The sequence below is a fragment of the Anser cygnoides genome, chromosome 8, assembly GCF_040182565.1.
Source record: "Anser cygnoides isolate HZ-2024a breed goose chromosome 8, Taihu_goose_T2T_genome, whole genome shotgun sequence".
NCBI lineage: Eukaryota > Metazoa > Chordata > Aves > Anseriformes > Anatidae > Anser > Anser cygnoides.
Genome location: NC_089880.1, coordinates 6,724,695 through 6,743,372, shown reverse-complemented (window position 1 = coordinate 6,743,372; position 18,678 = coordinate 6,724,695). Strand labels below are relative to the sequence as shown.

General features: G+C 39.3%; 2 protein-coding genes across 5 annotated transcripts in view; one reads left to right on the top strand and one right to left on the bottom strand.

Moving 5' to 3' along the window:
- Positions 1-239: 239 nt before the first annotated feature.
- CLCC1 (chloride channel CLIC like 1) lies at positions 240-17,017 on the top strand. Of its 2 annotated transcripts, none has more exons than XM_067001564.1 (11): positions 240-580; positions 2,434-2,529; positions 3,428-3,535; positions 4,480-4,701; positions 5,834-5,974; positions 7,325-7,418; positions 8,532-8,629; positions 8,710-8,856; positions 9,436-9,729; positions 10,294-10,540; positions 14,213-17,017. In XM_067001564.1, the coding sequence occupies exons 1-10, from the start codon at positions 449-451 to the stop codon at positions 10,519-10,521; spliced, it is 1,560 nt and encodes a 519-aa protein (XP_066857665.1). In that variant the 5' UTR covers positions 240-448; the 3' UTR covers positions 10,522-10,540; positions 14,213-17,017. The 2 variants fall into 2 exon arrangements, with proteins under 2 accessions (XP_066857665.1, XP_013046157.2); XM_013190703.3 differs by having other exon boundaries at positions 242-580; positions 10,291-10,540.
- The window catches only part of GPSM2 (G protein signaling modulator 2), a 25,985-nt gene continuing 19,407 nt past the window's right edge, over positions 12,101-18,678 (bottom strand). For all 3 annotated transcript variants that reach the window (XM_067001560.1, XM_067001562.1, XM_067001561.1), the window contains 7 exons: positions 17,797-17,905; positions 17,256-17,385; positions 16,577-16,647; positions 15,167-15,343; positions 14,195-14,357; positions 13,858-14,075; positions 12,101-12,720 (listed from right to left, as the gene is read on the bottom strand). In XM_067001560.1, coding sequence (XP_066857661.1) covers positions 12,556-12,720; positions 13,858-14,075; positions 14,195-14,357; positions 15,167-15,343; positions 16,577-16,647; positions 17,256-17,385; positions 17,797-17,905 — 1,033 coding nt within the window. In that variant the 3' untranslated portion in view covers positions 12,101-12,555. The remainder of the gene's footprint in view (positions 12,721-13,857; positions 14,076-14,194; positions 14,358-15,166; positions 15,344-16,576; positions 16,648-17,255; positions 17,386-17,796; positions 17,906-18,678) is intronic.

Here is an 18,678-nt window from a genome sequence, read left to right as displayed (position 1 = left end):
CAGCAGTTGCCGACATCACAGACAGCGGCGTTCTTTCTCTCAGAGGCCCGTTGCTCCTTCAGCCGCCGCCATGGCCGCGCTGGGGCGGGCAGCGCCGCCCGGGGCCTCAGGGCCGCGGCCGGGCCTCGGGGCGGGGCCGGGCCCGGGGAGGAGGCGGCGGGGCCTGGGCCGCTGGGCCTCGCGAGGGCGGCGCTGAGGCGGAGCGGGGCGGGCCGGGGTAGCTGCCGGCAGCCCGCCGAGGAGCGCGGCCTGCGGCTGGGCCGGGCCGCGGGGCTGCGGCGGGGCCCGGCTGAGGGGAAGGCGCCGGGGCCTGGGCGCGGCCCGCGGGGAGGCGGCGGCGGAGCGGGGACGCGGTGCGGTGCGGTTCGGTTTTTAACGGCGCTCGGGGGGCGCTGGTGTGGCGGTGCGGGGCCGTGTTCGCCGCGACATAACGCCTGCCGGGCCCGGGATGCTGCTCGCCGTGGTGCTGTGCGCGGCCGTGCTGCCCCGCGCCGGGGCGGCGCCCGACGAGGAGTGGATCGACCCCACCGACATGCTCAACTACGATGCGGCGGCGGGAGCCATGAGGAGGCCCTACAAGGTGCGGGGGAAACGCCTGGGTGGAGGGACAGATAGCTGTCAGATAGCTAGGTACTCCTTCAGCCGCGGCCTGTGGAAAGATTGCCCTTAAGTTGTGGAGTTCAACAGAATCGTATAATAGTAGACGCTATTTATAACAACAGATTACATATTTAGTAATATATAATTATAAATAATAGAATTATGTTTGTATCACCTTGTAAAGTTATATCCTAATCCATAAACAGAAAACAATTGCATGCCTAGTAGTAAAATTGAAAGAAAAAAGTAGCAACTGACGTTCCATAGTTATGTAGCTTAGGACCTTTTACTAATAATTTCAGTTATGCACTGATCAAGTCGCAGAAAGTACGCTCTTTAGTTCCGTACAGGTGGTGGTCAACTGATCTGTGCAGGTCGTGGCTCTGCAGTTGTTTCTCTGAGAAGTACGGGGTTAAGCAGCTCTTGATGGTCTCTGAAGTACAGTGTTAAATATCTGGAAGGGTTTAGTCAATAAAAGTTGGAAGATCTGAAGTTAATGGTTACATTTGACTTGAATTACCTAGTTCCCCAGCAATACAGGAATAAAGTCCTACAACGCTTTGTAAGTTGTATAAAGTTTTATAGTGCTGGGCGTTGGAATCTTTAGAAGGAAGATGAGAACCAGGGCTGAGTACTGTACAGCTAGTATGTCGTGAATCTGGAGAAGGTGAGACATGAACAGATAACTTTGAGAAAGTGAATTGTATCCAGTTGTCTTGCATTGGGAGGGCTGTATGTATATATCATGGGATGCATATTATTTGTCTACGATACATGTGCACACAAGGCACTGTAAGCCACAGTTGGTTGTACAGGCACCCTTGATCTTGTCATTCTTCAGTTTTAAAGTTTGGCTTTGCAGTCTTGAGTAATACCATTTTAATGTTTCAGAACTTAGTTTTATGGAGCTTAAAAAATACAGACTATGTTATTTGTCTCCACAGAGTTCCCCCTCAGCCTGCACCTACCTCAGTTGCAGCTGGTAGTCGTTAGCGTTTGTAAAGTTGAGCAGCAAGCTTTGGAGTCTTTAACTTTGCTGCCCAACTGCTTCTACCTGCATCAGAACTATTCGGAGTTCTGCTACTGTCTCCCATGAAAAAAGGGAGAAATATGACTGCTTTGGAATAATCCTTTAAGAATTTATTTTCTGCTGTACAGTTAGATTTTAGTTTTCTGCTCTACAGTGAGAGGTTTTAGGCAGGCAGGCTACGCAGCCAAAACAAAACTTATCAGGTGATGTGTTCTAGTGAGGTCACTTAATTCTGTGATGTTGTGCTTCCTTTTGGAGACTTTCCTCAAGGTGCATACCAAATCATGTAGAAGAAGCACTGCTAAGACTGCAGCTGAGCAACAGCCAGAGAAAATGGGATGTTCTTTCAGGGCAAAGAGGGAACAGGAAGGTTAGGGCATGCAACAAGGAACGTAGCTTTGTGTTTACTTCCAGTCGGGCTGCGTGGCCAGCTGGGCTGGGAATTTCATCTGGCTGAAAATGGTGTGTGCGCTTGCTGAGTCAGTTTTTAGCCAGTCAGATATCTAATCTGATGCTCCGTGGGCTCATGTGATCACCAACACTCTGAGGAGGGGAAAGGGCAGGTGGGGGAGGAAAGGGCATGACCTCTCCTTTTGATGGCAGCATGCATTTAGATAAGCATAAAGTAATTGTCACTCCAGATGGAGCCTAAAACAACAGCAGAGAGGCAGCGGAATATAGCTGAGGGAGTACATGCAGAAAAGACCAACACTGTTTTTAGCCCCTTTGCTTTTTTTAAAGTGGGCTGACCATAAGAGTGTAACATGGCATATTGACAAACTTTTCTTCTTTTGTAATTTTAGGTAAACTATTATGATTCTGAGGATAAGACAGTGGATGCAGTCAACACTGAGAAGTTACCAAGTTGCTTCAGGGAAGTGGATTCCTTGCAACAGAAGGTTTGTGTCGGAACTTCAGAATATTTTCTGGTCTTTTCTAGTTTGTGCTTTCTGACAATGCAGAGGCAGTGGATAGCACAGAGCAGGTGAATTGCTGGCACGGTTTGAGAGAGATCATGGGTTATATAGGGGGAACTTCTTCATGTAACTTTAAAGGAAAAATTAAAAGTGATTTGAACTTAATTCCAAATTGCTGGTCAGCCTACCAAGGCCTGTCACCTAAAACATTCTGAGGTGTAACAGAAGTCAGGAGGAGTTGTGTGCTGTTCGACGCTGACAGTTTAACCGTGGTGGTGGTGGTGTTACTCCATGCTGCCAAAACCCAGGAAACCTGACCCTTTGTTTGAGCTGTTCAGTTCTGTAAGATTTTAAGGGGTGGGCTGTGGGTGTAAAGAGCGCACTTGTGGCCAACCATAGTGCGTGATGGTGGCAGCTCTCGGAAGTCCTATAAGTGCCCCACTTTGCTTCTTCCCCTGAGCTCAGAAGGATGCAGACATGCTTGTGTAGCTACCAAGACCTGCTTCCCTCATCCATTTGGAGACCCAGTGTGAAATGTAATTTTAATACTGTTTGACTTAGCATGTTTGGATACAAACTTAAAAATTAAGGAGATCCAGATCTTAAGTTTTTCTCATCTTACTGAGGTTGGTATTCAAACCATGTTATCACCAGAGCTGAAACCTCTACTACAGGCCAAAGCCATGGAAAGCAGCAGCAGAATGGAAACTTACGCCTTAGCAACTGGATATGATTTTTACCTGGGGTGCTAATCATGGGATTATTGCCAAACTAATGCACTTCCATTAATTGTGGGTGTAATGTGTTGGTAGTATTTTTTTATCTCTTACAAACAAGCTGGTTTGAGCAACAAATGAGTAAAAGCGTCTTTACATTGTAGATTGCAGAATGCGAGAAGAGGAATGCCAAATCAAGGGAAAGCCGGAGCTTTTATATTTTTAAGCGATACTTGAATAAGATTCTAAATGAAGCTGGAAAACTTGGCCTTGTAAGTATTTGAATATTGCTTTAAAATGAATTTGAATTCATATTACCACTTCCTTTGTTTTTCACAGTTAACAAGTATTGATTAATTATTCTCTCATACTTTACAATTCAGTTCCCTTCGTTTTAATTTAAAGAAAAAGATGATACAAGTATGTGCATTCGGTATTGCTGTTAGAATTACTGGTGTTTGCTCAGTTGCCACTTTATCTGTAAAGCACCTGAGGGAAGATTGTGAATTCAGAATGTGTATCCAAGTATCTGTTGCTGGGGTGCAGCTACAGAAATACCCCCTCCAGTTCATGTCAGTGGTTGTTAAACTGAAAAGAGCCTGATCTCGTTTGTTCATTTGTTTTTATGCCTTAGTTTTAGACTTACCACACTACCCATTTAGGAGTAGTAGCTTCTAGAGTCTGCGTATAAGAATCACCTTATTATTTTATTCATTACATTGTCTTTGGAAATATTTCTTTTTCTGTTCAGAGATAGGATAAATTTTTAGCAATTAGCAAAAATAATATTTTTAAAAAGAACATTATACTTAGCAATGTAAGATTTCTTATTTCCGTGCTTAATAGCTTCTGTCTGTATTACCCAGGCATGATCGAGTCCAGTGGCACACATAATGCATTAGTCATTAATACCTGTTAATGAGAAGCAATTGTAAAATTTAATAACACTACATTTTTTTTTTTTTGCAGTAGAATTAAAAGAGAACAAAACAGTTGAGTTCATGATTTGTAGGGGTGAGGTGAATGAACAGAAGTATGATGGAGCTATAGTGGGCTCCCTGTCCCATGTCTTCATCCTGCAGTCTACCACAGAAAGGGGCTGGTATAGGACGAGGGTCTGTAATCAGGATTTTGCATAGCGATACAGTTTTTCATATATCCATGTATTTCCCAATAGACAACTTCTGACCATCATTTTGCTTTGCTTTTAATTCAGCCTGAGGAAGACATGGACCGTGTGCATTACGATGCTGAGATCATCCTTACAAAACAGACGTATTTGGAAATCCTCAAGTTTCTCAATGAGGAAACGTGGCAGTCAGGGGCTGTGGATGATGCCCTTAGTGATATTTTGATCAATTTTAAGCACCATGATGGTAAAGCTTGGCATTGGAGCTTTGAAGACACTTTTGGAATTGATTTATATAATATGTTTATGGTAAGAGAAGAAAGGTGATATATATATATATATATTTATTTATTTATTTATTTTTTAATTACTGTTTTCTCCAGTTTCTTTGTGCAAGTCTAGCCAATGAATAATACTGTCTTAACTCCACCTGAAAATCAGCTCCTTCCATCGTACGTACAGTGAGTCGCTCTTGCTTCTTGGCTGCTGAAGGTAGAGGTGATATAGTCAGTTAAAGTAAGAATAAAACTTTTTTTTTCTGTGGTCTGATTTTCTTTTTGTAGAATTGCAATTTTTTTTTCTGGTACTCGTTTTTTTTTCTTGCTTTTATATCTGAGTTGTGTGGTTGTGTGATTCCTTAGACTAGTTTCTCATCACTAACATTTAAAATGCACAGGTTGCTCGTTTTCCAGATTTGCCTCTTGTTCAAATAGATGCTGTAGCTGTTGGCTCCTGCAGGAGCTGGATTACTTTTCTGTTGAAACAAGTATATATTTGATGTCTTAGATTTTATAGGTTAGAGTTGTGAATTGAGTAGAAAAAATTCGTCTAGTGCTGGAGAGGAGAGTGTGACTGTGTGAAAACGTCATATTCTCTAAATGGAATTAGAAAATGTTAAACTGAGAATAAGCTTGTCTAGTTTTCAGGTAGTTCATAGAAGCCAAATAAAAAAGCAAGTGGTCCACATTGTAACTTTGCTCTTAGGAGTCCTCAGATGGGAAAAGGCTGTAAAGTGCTTCCCTGAAGTCCTGCTGCTGGTACTTAAACTGTAACTTGGCCTCTTAACCAAACTGCGGCAGTTGGCTGCAGTGGTTCAGTGGTTCATAGCATGCACTTCAACACTCAAGTGTTGGATTGTATCAATTTTGTAATTTTAAACGATGATAATTAATGTGATACATGTCATAAGGAAGAAATAACAAAATATCATAAGGAAAAAAAGAGCAATAGAAAGGTAAGGCTGTGATAGGAACAACTGGTAGTAATACCATGACACTTTTCTGTTTTGTGCTGCAACAGATATGCTATGAAAACAAGAAGTTTCCTAACTGTTTCTGTGTGAATGGTGCTGGTAAAAATGAAAGCTGGCAGTTTTTTTCAGATGTCCTGATTGTAAGCTTGGAAAATCTGGATCATAATTCTTTCCTATCTTCTATTTCAGATACTCTTGTGCTTAGTGTGCACTGTGATTTTAATAGCTACGGAGCTGTGGACACGTATTCATTGGTTTGTTCAGCTGAAACGTGTTTTATTAATAAGTTTTCTCATCAGTTTTGCATGGAACTGGCTTTACTTATATAAAGTAAGTTGTTTTGAAACCTAAATGGCTTTTAGGCTTAAAACCTGACAGTTGTGAGGGAGTTAAGGTTATTTAGTTGACTGCAAAATAAAAGAAGGGATGAAAGGCTGTGTTTTGTATGTTGACAGGTGCGTTAGGCTTAAAGAGCAAAAGAAACCCTGCCGATTTTTATCCTGCCACAAAGGTGCACAAAATTCACAACGCAGTAGAATGGTGATTTCACTGCAAAGCAGCTTGGTAGAAGTCTTATGAGAAAGTACTGAGTTTTTTTTGCTTACCAAAGATTCCCCACCTGAAACTGTATTTAACAGGTGATAGACAGAGACAAATGCTTAACGCATGGTGATAAAGTAGCCGGCTGTACAGTGGTATTGGTTTTAACGGGAGGAACTTGACCTACTAGGTCATAGCCCGGCCACAAAACCTAGGACACGTCCTGTCGTCAGAACTGCAGAGCGGGTGAGGTGCCAGGGAGTAGGATGGTTCGTGAACAGGAATGGATCGCTGTGCGAAGGACTTGGTTTGAGTCATTGAATAATGACAGAATTTTTCAGCTGATGATTTGCCTTAACTTCTTCTACTTGATTATCAGCTGCAGACTGTCAGGCAAAATTATAATCACTACGGGTGTTTATGTTAATGGCACAATTTAAAAAATTAAAGAGAACATAAAGAGAAACTGTAGTTTTAATAAGTAATTTTGTAGCAGCTGTCTCTGTTTGGAATCCAGAAATACTTAAGGAAGTGTGATGTCAGATTGCTTTTGCCCTGGATTTACATCTTTGAACACTGAAGTTTACTGTTTTGATAATTCAGTCTCTGTTTGGAGAATAAATCAGAGGTAGCCAGCTTGGGAGGTTTTTATCCATTCCCAGGAAGTACTTAAAATCTAGCTTGGTTTAGGAAGCAAATTTTTTAATAGACTTACCAGGTAACTATCCCATGCCCGCTAAAAGCAGGTACATGGCGTGGTGCTGCGCCGAGGCGGGCGTTCTGCGCAGGTGGCTCCGTGCTGGCTGCTGCGGAGGGGTTTTGGGGTCTGGGTGCCCCTGCACCCGGCCTGCGCGCTCTGCGGTGCCGCGGGGATGGGTCTCAGCGCAGGCGCTGGCCCGGGGGCTGCAAAGCTCTTGTGGACTGCAGCTGTCCCAGGGGTTGTGCTGCTGACGGCAGGAAGGTTTGTGGTGGAAGCAGTCAGTGCCTTTTGAAAATTAGTTTTGTCCCTGCAAAGAAACTTCAAACTGGGTTTGGCTCGTGGAATGTTGCTTTTTCAGATGTGCAATGAATCTTGAAAGTTTTTACAGATGATGGCATCTCTCTCTCTATTTTTTACAAATATTTCTGATTCTCCTGCAGCTGGCCTTCGCGCAGCACCAAGCAGAAATTGCCAAAATGGAGCAGTTTGATAATGTCTGTGCTGAGAAATTGGACTGGAGGGACAGCCTTATTGGTAAATATTTGTTTCATTGTTTTGTAATAGTTTTTAAAATCACAAAATACTCAGTAATTGTACCCAAAATATTCTAGTGTCTTCATAAATTGTAAGTACACTGAATGTTCTTGAGCAATACGTGATTATGTGGTTTTACCATTTTTCCATTTCACAAGACTTCCCTTGCTAGGCCTTTGAAGGAGAGCCGATGGCAAAAATGTTCTTAGGTCCTGTCCTGGGGTTACTTCTTTTCTTTTAAAACTTGGCCCATGAGTGTTTCACCAGCTCCCCCACCCCCAGTGCCATTCAGTGCAGGTCATCAAAGATAGAACAGCAGAATTAAAGATTTTTTTTCTATCTTTCAGGCATGTGAATACAACAGAGTTCAGAAATTCAGTCTTGCAACGAATTTCTTACTCTACTTTCGTTATTATACAGAGATGGCTGAATTTTTTGATAGCCATTATTTACTATCCAGTGGTACAGCAGGTAGATTAATGATAGCAACTCCTAATAAGTGTCTGTTGTGGTCTTTTCTTGCAACGTAATGGCTGTGATTGCTTCATTTATGTCAAATTTTGGTGGTTTTTGGTATGACTGCCCTGAATTCAAACTACAGAAACAAACACTGGTGTCATAAATTACTTAAAGTTGTCTTAAGGAGTAAGACTTTCTGCTTAGATCTAAGATGTTCTCTTGAAATATACCAGATGCACAAACATTCTTCTGCATACTTGCAGCCTGGCAGGTAAGTGGTAACACTCAACATTACTTACGTTTCAGTGCTTATGGACAAAATCTGCCAGATAACAAGAGTTTCCACAGGCCGTGCTTCTTCTTCTTCTTCTGTGGCTTCTAGGCTCTAAATTCTTCCAATAAAGAGAACTTCCTTGACTAAACATGGGAAAACCTTAGATTCTTCTCTTTCCTTCCTTGCTTCCCTGCATCCCTGTGACTGGATAAGCTATATTGCCAAGCTAATTTCAGATTGTTAAAAAAAATAAATCTGGGCTTTGAACCATATCTAGAAGATTTCCATAAGTAGTTGAAATGCTACTGTCTGTATTACAACAATGTCATAAAATGTGTTTTTTAAAAAGTAGTAAAAATGTGTCTCTGCTTTGAATACAGAATGGCTCAGAAGTATGTGGACGTTGCAGGATGATCCCTGCCAGAAGTACTATGAAACACTACTAGTGAATCCTGTTCTGCTGGTTCCACCAACAAAGGTACATGCCAGACCCAAAGCAACTGTGTACGATTGTTTGTCAGCAGTGACAATGTTATTTTTTGGGTTGTGTTTCTCTAGGCATTGGCTATTACTTTCACCAACTTTGTAACTGAGCCTTTGAAGCACGTGGGACAAGGCATTGGTGAATTCATCAAGGCGCTTATGAAGGAGATACCACTGCTCCTGCAGATTCCAGTGCTAATTATAATGGCTCTGGCTGTCCTGGTTTGTATGCATTTCTTAAATTTAAAAGCTCACATTTGTTTTTATATACTAAACTTATTTATATGGAAGTATTGTTATATGTTATTAATTATTGCTTATTTGTACTGATTAACAGAGTTCATAGCACAGATGAAATTATTTCTACAAGGGATTTTTTTCCTAGACTGTACTCTTTATAAGTACAGTTGGTTTAGCTATTAAAATAAGTTTGTATTGAAATTGCATCACTTTCCCATTGCGCAAGGAGGATAAAATAGCATTAAACTGCTTACAATCCTAGACTCTGACAGTTTATTTGAAATTATGTTCTCTTTTGTTAAGTATCATTACACAGTGATGCATCTAATTGGCATTTTGTACATAACGCATTGAGTTAGAGCCTTCAGCACCTTCCTTCTAGCACCAAAGACAGGTTACAACCTGGCAGCTCCTGCAGTGTGGTCAGACTGCAGAGAGCCTGAATTTTATCACAGCCATTCTGGTCATCCAAGCTTTTCTTTCAGTGCTGATCAGGTTTGTGACTTTGAATTCTGTGTGAAACAAATGTTTGCAGTTTTGTTTTTGTTTTTCCACCCCCAGGCTTTCTGCTATGGTGCAGGATCATCCGTGCCTGTGATAAGATATTTAACATCTTCTCAGAGGAGGACACTTCCTCCACCTGACAGTCAACAGGAGAAAATAGACTTTGGGCGATATGATGGGAGTACATCAGATGGCCGTTATTCACAGAAGATTCCTTACATTTATAGAGGACCTTATGACAGAGGAGATGCTCAGCTGAGACCTGGAAATGGCAGCAGAATCCCTGACATGTTGCGTGCAAGCAGTGAGCCAGACACGCAAGTAGAAGAGTCTCAAAAAACAGACCCTGGTGTATGTTAGTCTTTGAGCTGGGATTAAGTTTGCTAGATTTCTGTGCCGTGTGCTAGAATGTGGTTAAACAACAGGCTTACCCAAGCCTTGTGAGGAGAGGTGCCTGTTCCCCTATAGAACAATGTGGTATAGGTTGTTTTGGGCATACTTTGTTCTGGAAAAATACCATGTGATGGTTAACTGTGTCATGAAACCACTTAATTAAAATATTTGGTAGTAGAGACTTAAATAACTTGTTTTGAGGGATCTTATGTACTTATAACTGTATGACAGTACTTATGTCAGCCTTAGGAATATAGATTACTCATGGAAGGGGGAAAAAAAGCCCAATGGACTTTCCTTGGAATTACAGAAAATTTAAAACAGATTTGTACTCTAGATTGTGCTCATTTCCATGTGCTGTTTCCCCAAGAGGAAAAAAAAGATACCAAGATACCTGTCAATCATACTTAAAAGTTAGGAGATGTGGGGGAGTTCTGCCCTTGAGCTGAGAGGGACTTGAAGGAATGGACCCCATCAGTTTGGGTTGGTTGATTAATAGCTTATTATTAATTTTTACAGAAGACATTGCACACTGAGTCTGAAGTCTGTAGAGTAGAAACTGCCCCAGCTACAAATGTTACTGAAGAACCTGCACTGGAACAGCAGAAACAGCAGCCAGGCAAAGCAGAACAAGAGACTGGAGAAAACTGCGATCTTAATAAAAACCTCGAAGGAACAAGTTCCACAGGGGGTCCACTTGAAGAGAAGAAAAAGGGCAGTACATGCGACTCACAGGAAGGAGGAGACTGAGGAACCCGCAACCTCTGCTGTAAGTTTTGTCTGATCTTTAATTGTCCCATACTTAACTAGCTCTGCTCTAGTTCAGAAACGTTTTAGTTCTAAATGAGAGCTCCGTAATGATGAGAACTCGCTGTTGGTCAGAGCAGTGGTAAGCACAGCTGTGAGGCAGGGGTTAAAAATTGAGATTGTGTACATACTACTGGAACTGGAAATAAATGTGCTTTTAAGTAGGATAAAACAATGTCAAGTAGCTAAGAGAACAGCTTTGTGCAGGTGGCTGGCTTGTTAGAAATCAAGTTTGTGGCACAAGTTTCAAGTAAAAGTAGGTATTCTGTGGTAGGAAAGCACCGATACTCTGTGATTAGCAAACATAACCCTAATCAGATAATTGGAAAACAGCTTGAAGAAAGTTGCTGATAGTCACATAATTCATGTAAGACTAATTGCAGCTAAAATAGAAGTCTCAGGAAGGACTACAATTGTTTTATAGTCTTTAAAATCAGTTTTCAGTAGTTAGAATTGCAATTAATCAGCTCAGTTCTGGGACATCTTGAAATCAAGGGCAGAAGTGTGAGAAACTAATGTTGCATCAGTTTGTTTTAGGGATGTTCAAAGCTGAACAAGGAATAAGAAGCACTAAAGTACAAGTACCAAAGATGAGCTCACTAAAATGATCGTACACCTGATTTTGGAGCAATGTTCTGGCATTTCTCCTTAGAAGAAAAAAAAAATTTGTTTCAGCAGACATCAATTTTTCAGGGCTTAGAAAGCTACAATAGCATGTCTGTAAAACTTTTAACAGTTAAGTCTACTTCATTAGTCTTAAAATGCCATTTTACTCTGATGCTAAAGGTAACTGTCAATTCTTCTCCATGGGTATAATACTTGAATTAAAAATGGAGAACACTTTGTTTATAAATAACCAAAGTAAGCAGTTTGCCACCTTAGCCATTAAATCAATGACTTTCAACTGAAGTCATGCACTTAAAACAGCACAGAGACCTCAGGGTTCTCCAGAGCCCTGTACTACACCAGGGCAGTCCAGGTGGCCGTCACAGGTGAGCACTAACACTTAGAACAGCTTTTCTCAAGAAACCCCCAGCACAGCGCATGGTCTTTTCAGGAGAAGTAGTTCAGGTCAAGTAATAAGCAGCATACATATGTCTGTTGTTTGTAATGCTTAAAATTGATTTAGAGGAGGAATTACCTGATGTCCATGGTAGCCCATGCCAAATACCTCGCACCCCTGTAGAACACTAGTGGTGGTGAAAATGTACCACAATCTATAGAACAGCATTGATAGCTGTTAAATAAATATACTATTATAAATATATACATATACTAAATAAGTTAATATATAAATATACTTAGATACAAGTATATCTTTAAAATAGTCTGATTGTTTCATACATTATTCAGTGTAGTTTTATATTTAAGTCAATTAAATATTGCCAAAATAAATCCAGCGTATTTTTAAAATAATATTTTTGTTTCAAAGAGGAGTAAAACTAGGTTTTGAAATACTTTTTTCTTTTGTAAATAATCATGATTGTAGAAAGTTTGGAAGAAGCAAAGACAGACTAAGTACTCAAGCTATTTCACAATTACTTTTATTTTTTTAAAAAATTATAAAAGAAAATGGGACTGTTTTCCAGGGAGGTACAAATCAGAAAAAAAAATCAAGTTTTCTTTAAAAAGAGCATATACACTTAGGTCTTAACACTAGATGTGGGAGAGTCCGCACATCAGCACTGAGAATACCTTGATGGCAGAAAAAAAATGATGTTAATGTTCATAGACTAGAGCAGTTAAGCAGGAGATACAGTAATCAGTATCTCAGACACTGCTAAAAGTAGCTGCCAATATAAAGAACAGTGGCAACTCCAACTACTGGTCACGAGCGTGATGCTGCTATTATACAAAAATGATTAGAAAGGAGACAAAACTACTAATTATAGTCTTTTGTAAAAAGGCATTTATGTTTTCCAACAAACATAATTGATTCCTAAGATGCTAGTGTACAGTACGAGCCTGTTAATTTCCTCAGCTAGAACTTGGTCCTTTTATAGCAGCGGGTAAGTGGACTCTTTGCTCATCCATTCTCTTAGCTTGTGCTCGCAAAATCAGGCTGAAAAAGTCCTCATCTGGTACAGTTGGTCCTTTTGCAGATGATGGAGGAGCACATCTTTGATCATCCAGCCTGGAGCCCTGTAGACAGACCAGGCAATAAAGCTGCATATTTACAGGAAAATATGTGTCTCAATAAGCGAACAATATAAATGAAAAATGATTGAATGTTTGTTTTTCCCAGATTTAAAGCTATTACATGGCTTTAATAGTTTAAGCTTTGGTGCAAGTAGCTAACTAGGCCTTAACCGTTCTCAAATGAAATTACTAATTTAAAATTGTAAGTGTAGCTAACATGGTGCCTCCAACTGTATCAGAAAATACAACCCCCAATTTAGTTCTTGTTCCTATTGCAGAACATAATTCAAGTATCTTTTGCCAGAAGAATTTCAGTGTTAGTTCTACTAGTTCTAGTCTCATATGACCAAAAACATGGTTGTCTTCTGACATACCAGCATTGCTCTTTAGCCTAGGATTGTTACTCTTTTCTTGGCACTTCTATTACAATAGTATGGTTTTTATGGTTGTCTTCCTGCCTTTCACTATAAAGGGAATAAAAATAGCTACACTGTAGTAAGAGTTGGATAAGCAATATTTAGAGAGAAGAGGTTTCCTTCAAACTCATCAGACTGTGATTTAAATGTACTGATGTTACAGAGCAGTTTGCATAAAATATCTGAGCTTGTTTCCGTGTTCGTTTCACACGGTTGTCAGCTCCTGGTCAGATTTTACAAGGTCTGGCTGCGGACTGCAATCATGTCCTTGACTAGAGTTGTCTTTGAGATAAAAGTCTCAAAATAAGCAACTCGTTTGTGCATAAAGCAGTAAAATCAGTACTGGATGACAAGATTAAAGTTTTCCATTCTTTTCTGAATGAGCACAGTCCAGGCGTATTACGTATTTGCTACACATAGTGCATAAAGAGACAAAATTTACCATACTAATTTCTAGATTCTTTGCTTGACTCAAAAAAGTAAATAGGCAAGTTGCTAAAATAGATACTTCATCAGATTATATAAATATATATTAGATATATATAATATGTATGTGTATATATATGTGTGTGTGTATATATTTATGTACATATGTGTATGTATTTACATTCTTAACCACCAAATCAGTTTGTATCTTAAAACACATGAGAAGCACAGAGGCTTAGTTGAAGACACTAAATATTTAGGCTGCACAAATCAAAGCCCGAAAGACTCAGAATCTTACCTGGCATTTTATCAATATATCAAAGAAGTCATCATCTAGTTCTCTGTTGTTACTTGCCATCAAGTGCCCCAGGACTGACTGACTGTTGTGCTGATTAAGACGAAGGCCAGGTAGGTTACTGAAGCTAGCGCGCTGGTCATCTAGGCGGCGGCTCTGGGAGCTGGCAAGTAAGTCTAGAAATTCATCCGTGTGGGGTGAGACTACAGAAGTAGAAAAGGCTGGGGGAGGAAGAAGAAAAACAAATGAGCCCAGAAGTAAGCACCCTTTCATTCAAATACATTTTTAGGATGTCATTTGACAGGAACTAAAAGCTACAGGTTTTGTTTTTAAAACTTACATTTTCTTAATGTTTTAGGTGGAGTAGAGGATGTTGCTACTGAAGCAGCTGAGAATCTGTTCTTCTCCTGGAAGTAGCATCTCTGATCATCCATCCTGTTACTCTGGAATCGACTCAGCAGATCAAAGAACCCTTCATCTGCCATTGTCTCGCGACTGTTTCTCTGGAGAGGAGAGAAAAAATAGAGGTACTTTGAACTCAGAAGTACCTAAAACCAGGACAACTGCGTGGCAGTTTCATTCCAGTAGTCTGTTTGATAACTGAAATCCAGTAAGCTAATTTTTTTAGTCATCCACTTCTATAGACAGCGATTTAGCCTAATAATAAATGTTAATATTATGGCAAACTCTTCTGGAAGATAAATCTATTAGAAACATTTTGTTCTCTGAAACATAATGAAATAGTGCTCTTATCAGTACAAATGGAGTAATTCCTCCTCAGCCATTAATCAACCAACAACCCAAATATATGTCCATGAAAGAGAAAACAAGAAGAACAACAATGAACAATATCCATTTGCTCCTTAGGTTTGTGGTCAAAAGCTCTTTGCTCTTACCAAGATCCAATGACTTTTTATTTTCTTAAACTGATTTCTGTGAAGAGTGCAATAACCTAAAAAAAAATATGTCAAATATCTTCCTGTATCTGAATCAGAAAAGCTATGTTTTTCTTTAAGTTAGGAAAAGCAGGGTCTGGGAGAAACTCTAGATATAAAACGTATGTGCAAGCTGACCTGTAACTTGAGAAAATCCACCAGGAAAAAAACTTTCAACAGTAGAAAAAGCTTAAAGCTGTTACCACCCAGGAGACAGATGTAGAGTGCCAGATTATCGCATCAGTTTACAGAGCCACAGTGTTTAAATCAGGTAAACAAGTAAAAGTGAAATGGACATCTGCAGGAATGTGTTTTTCATAATTTTGGACAAACCGAGATAAGTAAAGGCTGTCATCTCCACAGCTCTCCAAACCTACCCTCTGAGAGTTGGGAAGACGATGATCAATAGAATTACTGGCATCCTGCAAAACTTTGGAAGCGGTGCTGGTTTTGTACTTTTTGCCTTTTAGTCGATTTACAAAATGCAGTTTTGCTGAAGGTTTGGCAACGAGTGGTTTCTGTTTAGCAAGAATCTCACTGTTCCAGTTCTGAACCTAAAAAAAAAAAACAAGACTCAGGAAACTAAGCCTCCTAATCTTGATCCCTTACGGTTACCTCTTATTCAGTTCTTCTTTTCCTCCTCAAAATGAAGCAGCTTTACAATATTTATTTTATCCAACCACTAGGACAGAAAAAGTTAGTTTTTAGTTCTATTTACTTGACGTGTGGTTATTGATATCTCATTACCTGAAGCAGGTTAGTACTGTTATTGACCAAAATATGGTCAAGCGGTGCATTTAATCAAACTTGATGAAATTTTCCTTGCTGACTGCACTGCAGGAACTCTAGTTCATGTCAACTCAAAACATGACATTCTTATAATACTAATAACTTTTACAAAGCATGAGTGCAAAACAAATCCCTAAGGCAAAACAAACCTAGATATTTAATCAGCTTTCTATATAGCCCTTTACATGCACAGATTTCCCAGTGAAGATTGGAGAAGAAGGGAGAGAGAAATGCCAGCACAAGAGTAAACAGGAATAGCTATCTAATTTCACTGAATAACAGAATGGATAGCTTTATCAACCTGAAAGAATTTTTCATAAAAGAGAATTCCCCTAAATTCTCTTAAAATAAGTATTTTAATCTATAAAAATGATCATTTCATCCAGAACTAACAAACTTCTGTAATAGCTGCACAAAAACAGAAAACCTTTAATCCTGATCCTACATCAGAAAGTGTGAACACAATCACAGATCTTTCAGCAATACTGCCTACCCCCATGAAATGACTTCTAAAGCTTATTAAAGATCAACACACACTCCACCTCCAAGCAGATGGTATCCCTGTGCAGTCAAACCATAACGCTAGTGTCATATGTTCCATATATCGAAGACATTTATGGAAAGAGTTTTTGAAACCTACCACATGAGTATCTTGAAAAAAAAAAACTTTATAAGAAATAAGCTGCAATACTATGTTACTAGTTGATAATAAAAATCCACATTAAATATTTTAGTGTATTTATTAGTGAAACACACTACGTGTATTTGAAGTAAATTGATTGCAGCCAAAGGAAAACTGTTCAGAGCAGCTGAGCTAAAACTTTGGAATTTTACACTGAATCACTTTCTGCATCAACCTCAAAACACTTTTAAAAAGGAGATGAAAGGAATTCCTTTGGTGCACACTACATGCATAATTTTGAATATTAAACCCTTACAGAAGCCTTTAGATTTTGTTGCTGTCTAACCAGCAGAACAAAAAGAAGAAAATTGCCAACCTTTTCTGGTGTTAATTTCATAAGTTCCATGTTCTCCATGCTGTGACGGCGTCCTACTCTGGGTCTGGTACCTTCAAGAAAGAAAAAAAGTTCATCTTGTTATCATTATGACTTATTGTGTCACCTTCAGAGCTGTGGCAATTTTCATCAAATGTCCAAGATACAGCAATTCTGAGTTCCAAAACTCAGCACAGAATAATTAATCACTAGTAAAAGCAGCCTTAAAAACCACACCCATCTAAGGTATGTAAGCTGCTTTCACAGGCCATGGAGAAGAGCCAAGGACCTTAAATTCAATCAGGAACATCAAATGAACCAGCTTTAACTCTAACCCCGTGTTCCAAAAACGATTGGAAGAAAAAAAGAATGACATAATTTTGCAGCTAGTAGACAAATCTCCCACATTAAAAAAAAAAATGAAAAAAGAAAAAAAACACAAAACCCAGGAACAATTAGAAACTGAAGGTGATGCATCATATGACGAAACTAGGCATTAACCTGTGATTCACAACAGAAAGCTGTCAAAAAAGCAGGAGGTGAGGGGGTCCCATACTGCAAAAACAACTTTTTTTTTTTTCTGGAGGGAAAAAATATAAAGCATCTCTATTCAGAAAACAGTGCAAATAACAGATTCATTTTGAAGTTTACTGTTAGGAAGTATTCAGAAAAAAGCACATACCATTCAAATTGTTATCTACCACATGGCTTTCTGACATCATGGAGTTGTTTGTGCTGTAGCTTAATCCAAGAACCATTTGAAGATCTGAGAGATTAAGTCTAGCAGTGAGCTCTCCACTTCTATCTCCTACCTGCAAACCAAATAAAATAAGCAGTTCTTACTGTAAAGAAAGATATATGTATGTAAATACAAACATTGTCCCCCCAGACTTCTGAGAGAAAAAGGTTTTCCTCGCTGAAAACCGAGACCACCTTTTTCATGAAGTACACAAAAACTAAAAGGTTCAAACCAAAGCCTAAAATAACCTCTGCTAGGCTAATAACTTGGATCCCACGCTGACATTACTGGAGGTGACACTAGAACTAAGGCTGCAACTGCAGTGACATATGGCTGACATAACTTTGAATAAGCTATCTCAGAAATTATTCAATATCCTTTCCATTATTCAAAAATCACATGTACAGACACACCTCTGTAACATTACTGTGTTAAGTGAGAGCAAAAACCAGGCAACCAATGTACGTAAGCGTGAATATCATACCTCTCTAGAAATCTCCAAGTGCCTCTCAGCAAAATGCATAGCCTGGTCGTGATTTCCCAGAGCCGTGTACGCGTTCCCCAAACTCCAGCATGCTCTTCCTTCACCAATTCTGCAGAAGAGAAACATCTTCAAGGCTATCTCCTAATACTCGCTGAACACTAGGGGTCGGGTTTGTGTGATATTACCAGATTACTGTGCCAGGAACAATTAAGACTATCTTCAGAAACCATTCCACCACCACCACCACGCTAAGTATTGTAATTAAAGGACTGTGATCTGGCATAAGCATAAATACAAACAAATTCATCAAAACTTGAATTTTTAAATTTACAGCAAACATTTAAATCACTCTTTTCAGTTTTAGAGGCATGGAACATTTTATAACTTCCTTTCTTTGCCTCAGATTGCATACCTTATAGTTTTTCACAAATTTTGCTTCCTGAATTAGAAAAAGTGCATTTATGAGTTGTAATAAAAAAAAAAAAAAAAAAGTAACTGTACCCAATATTACAAAAAAGCTGTGGAAGTCATTATAGTTATTATTTTAAAATAAGCATTATTTACTACTGGATTATTCTCCCTTCCCCACTCCTTACTATTGTCTTCATTTGTGGAAAAGTAGAAGATGTATTCTTATGAAGGTATGCAAAATTATTATAATCACATCATGGGAAAAAAAATGCTTATTTTACAAAGATGACACAAACATAAGAAGATTCAGAGACATCATTCATCAATCCCTCTTTCATCTCAGATTCATTAGCCACAATCCTTTCACCAGCATTTTTTCTCTCCATTTGAAAGTTGTAGGGAATTCACATTAATTCAGATGTCATTTATAAAACAACGACAGCGGAGTTAGAGGTAACAGGATTTGGTTTA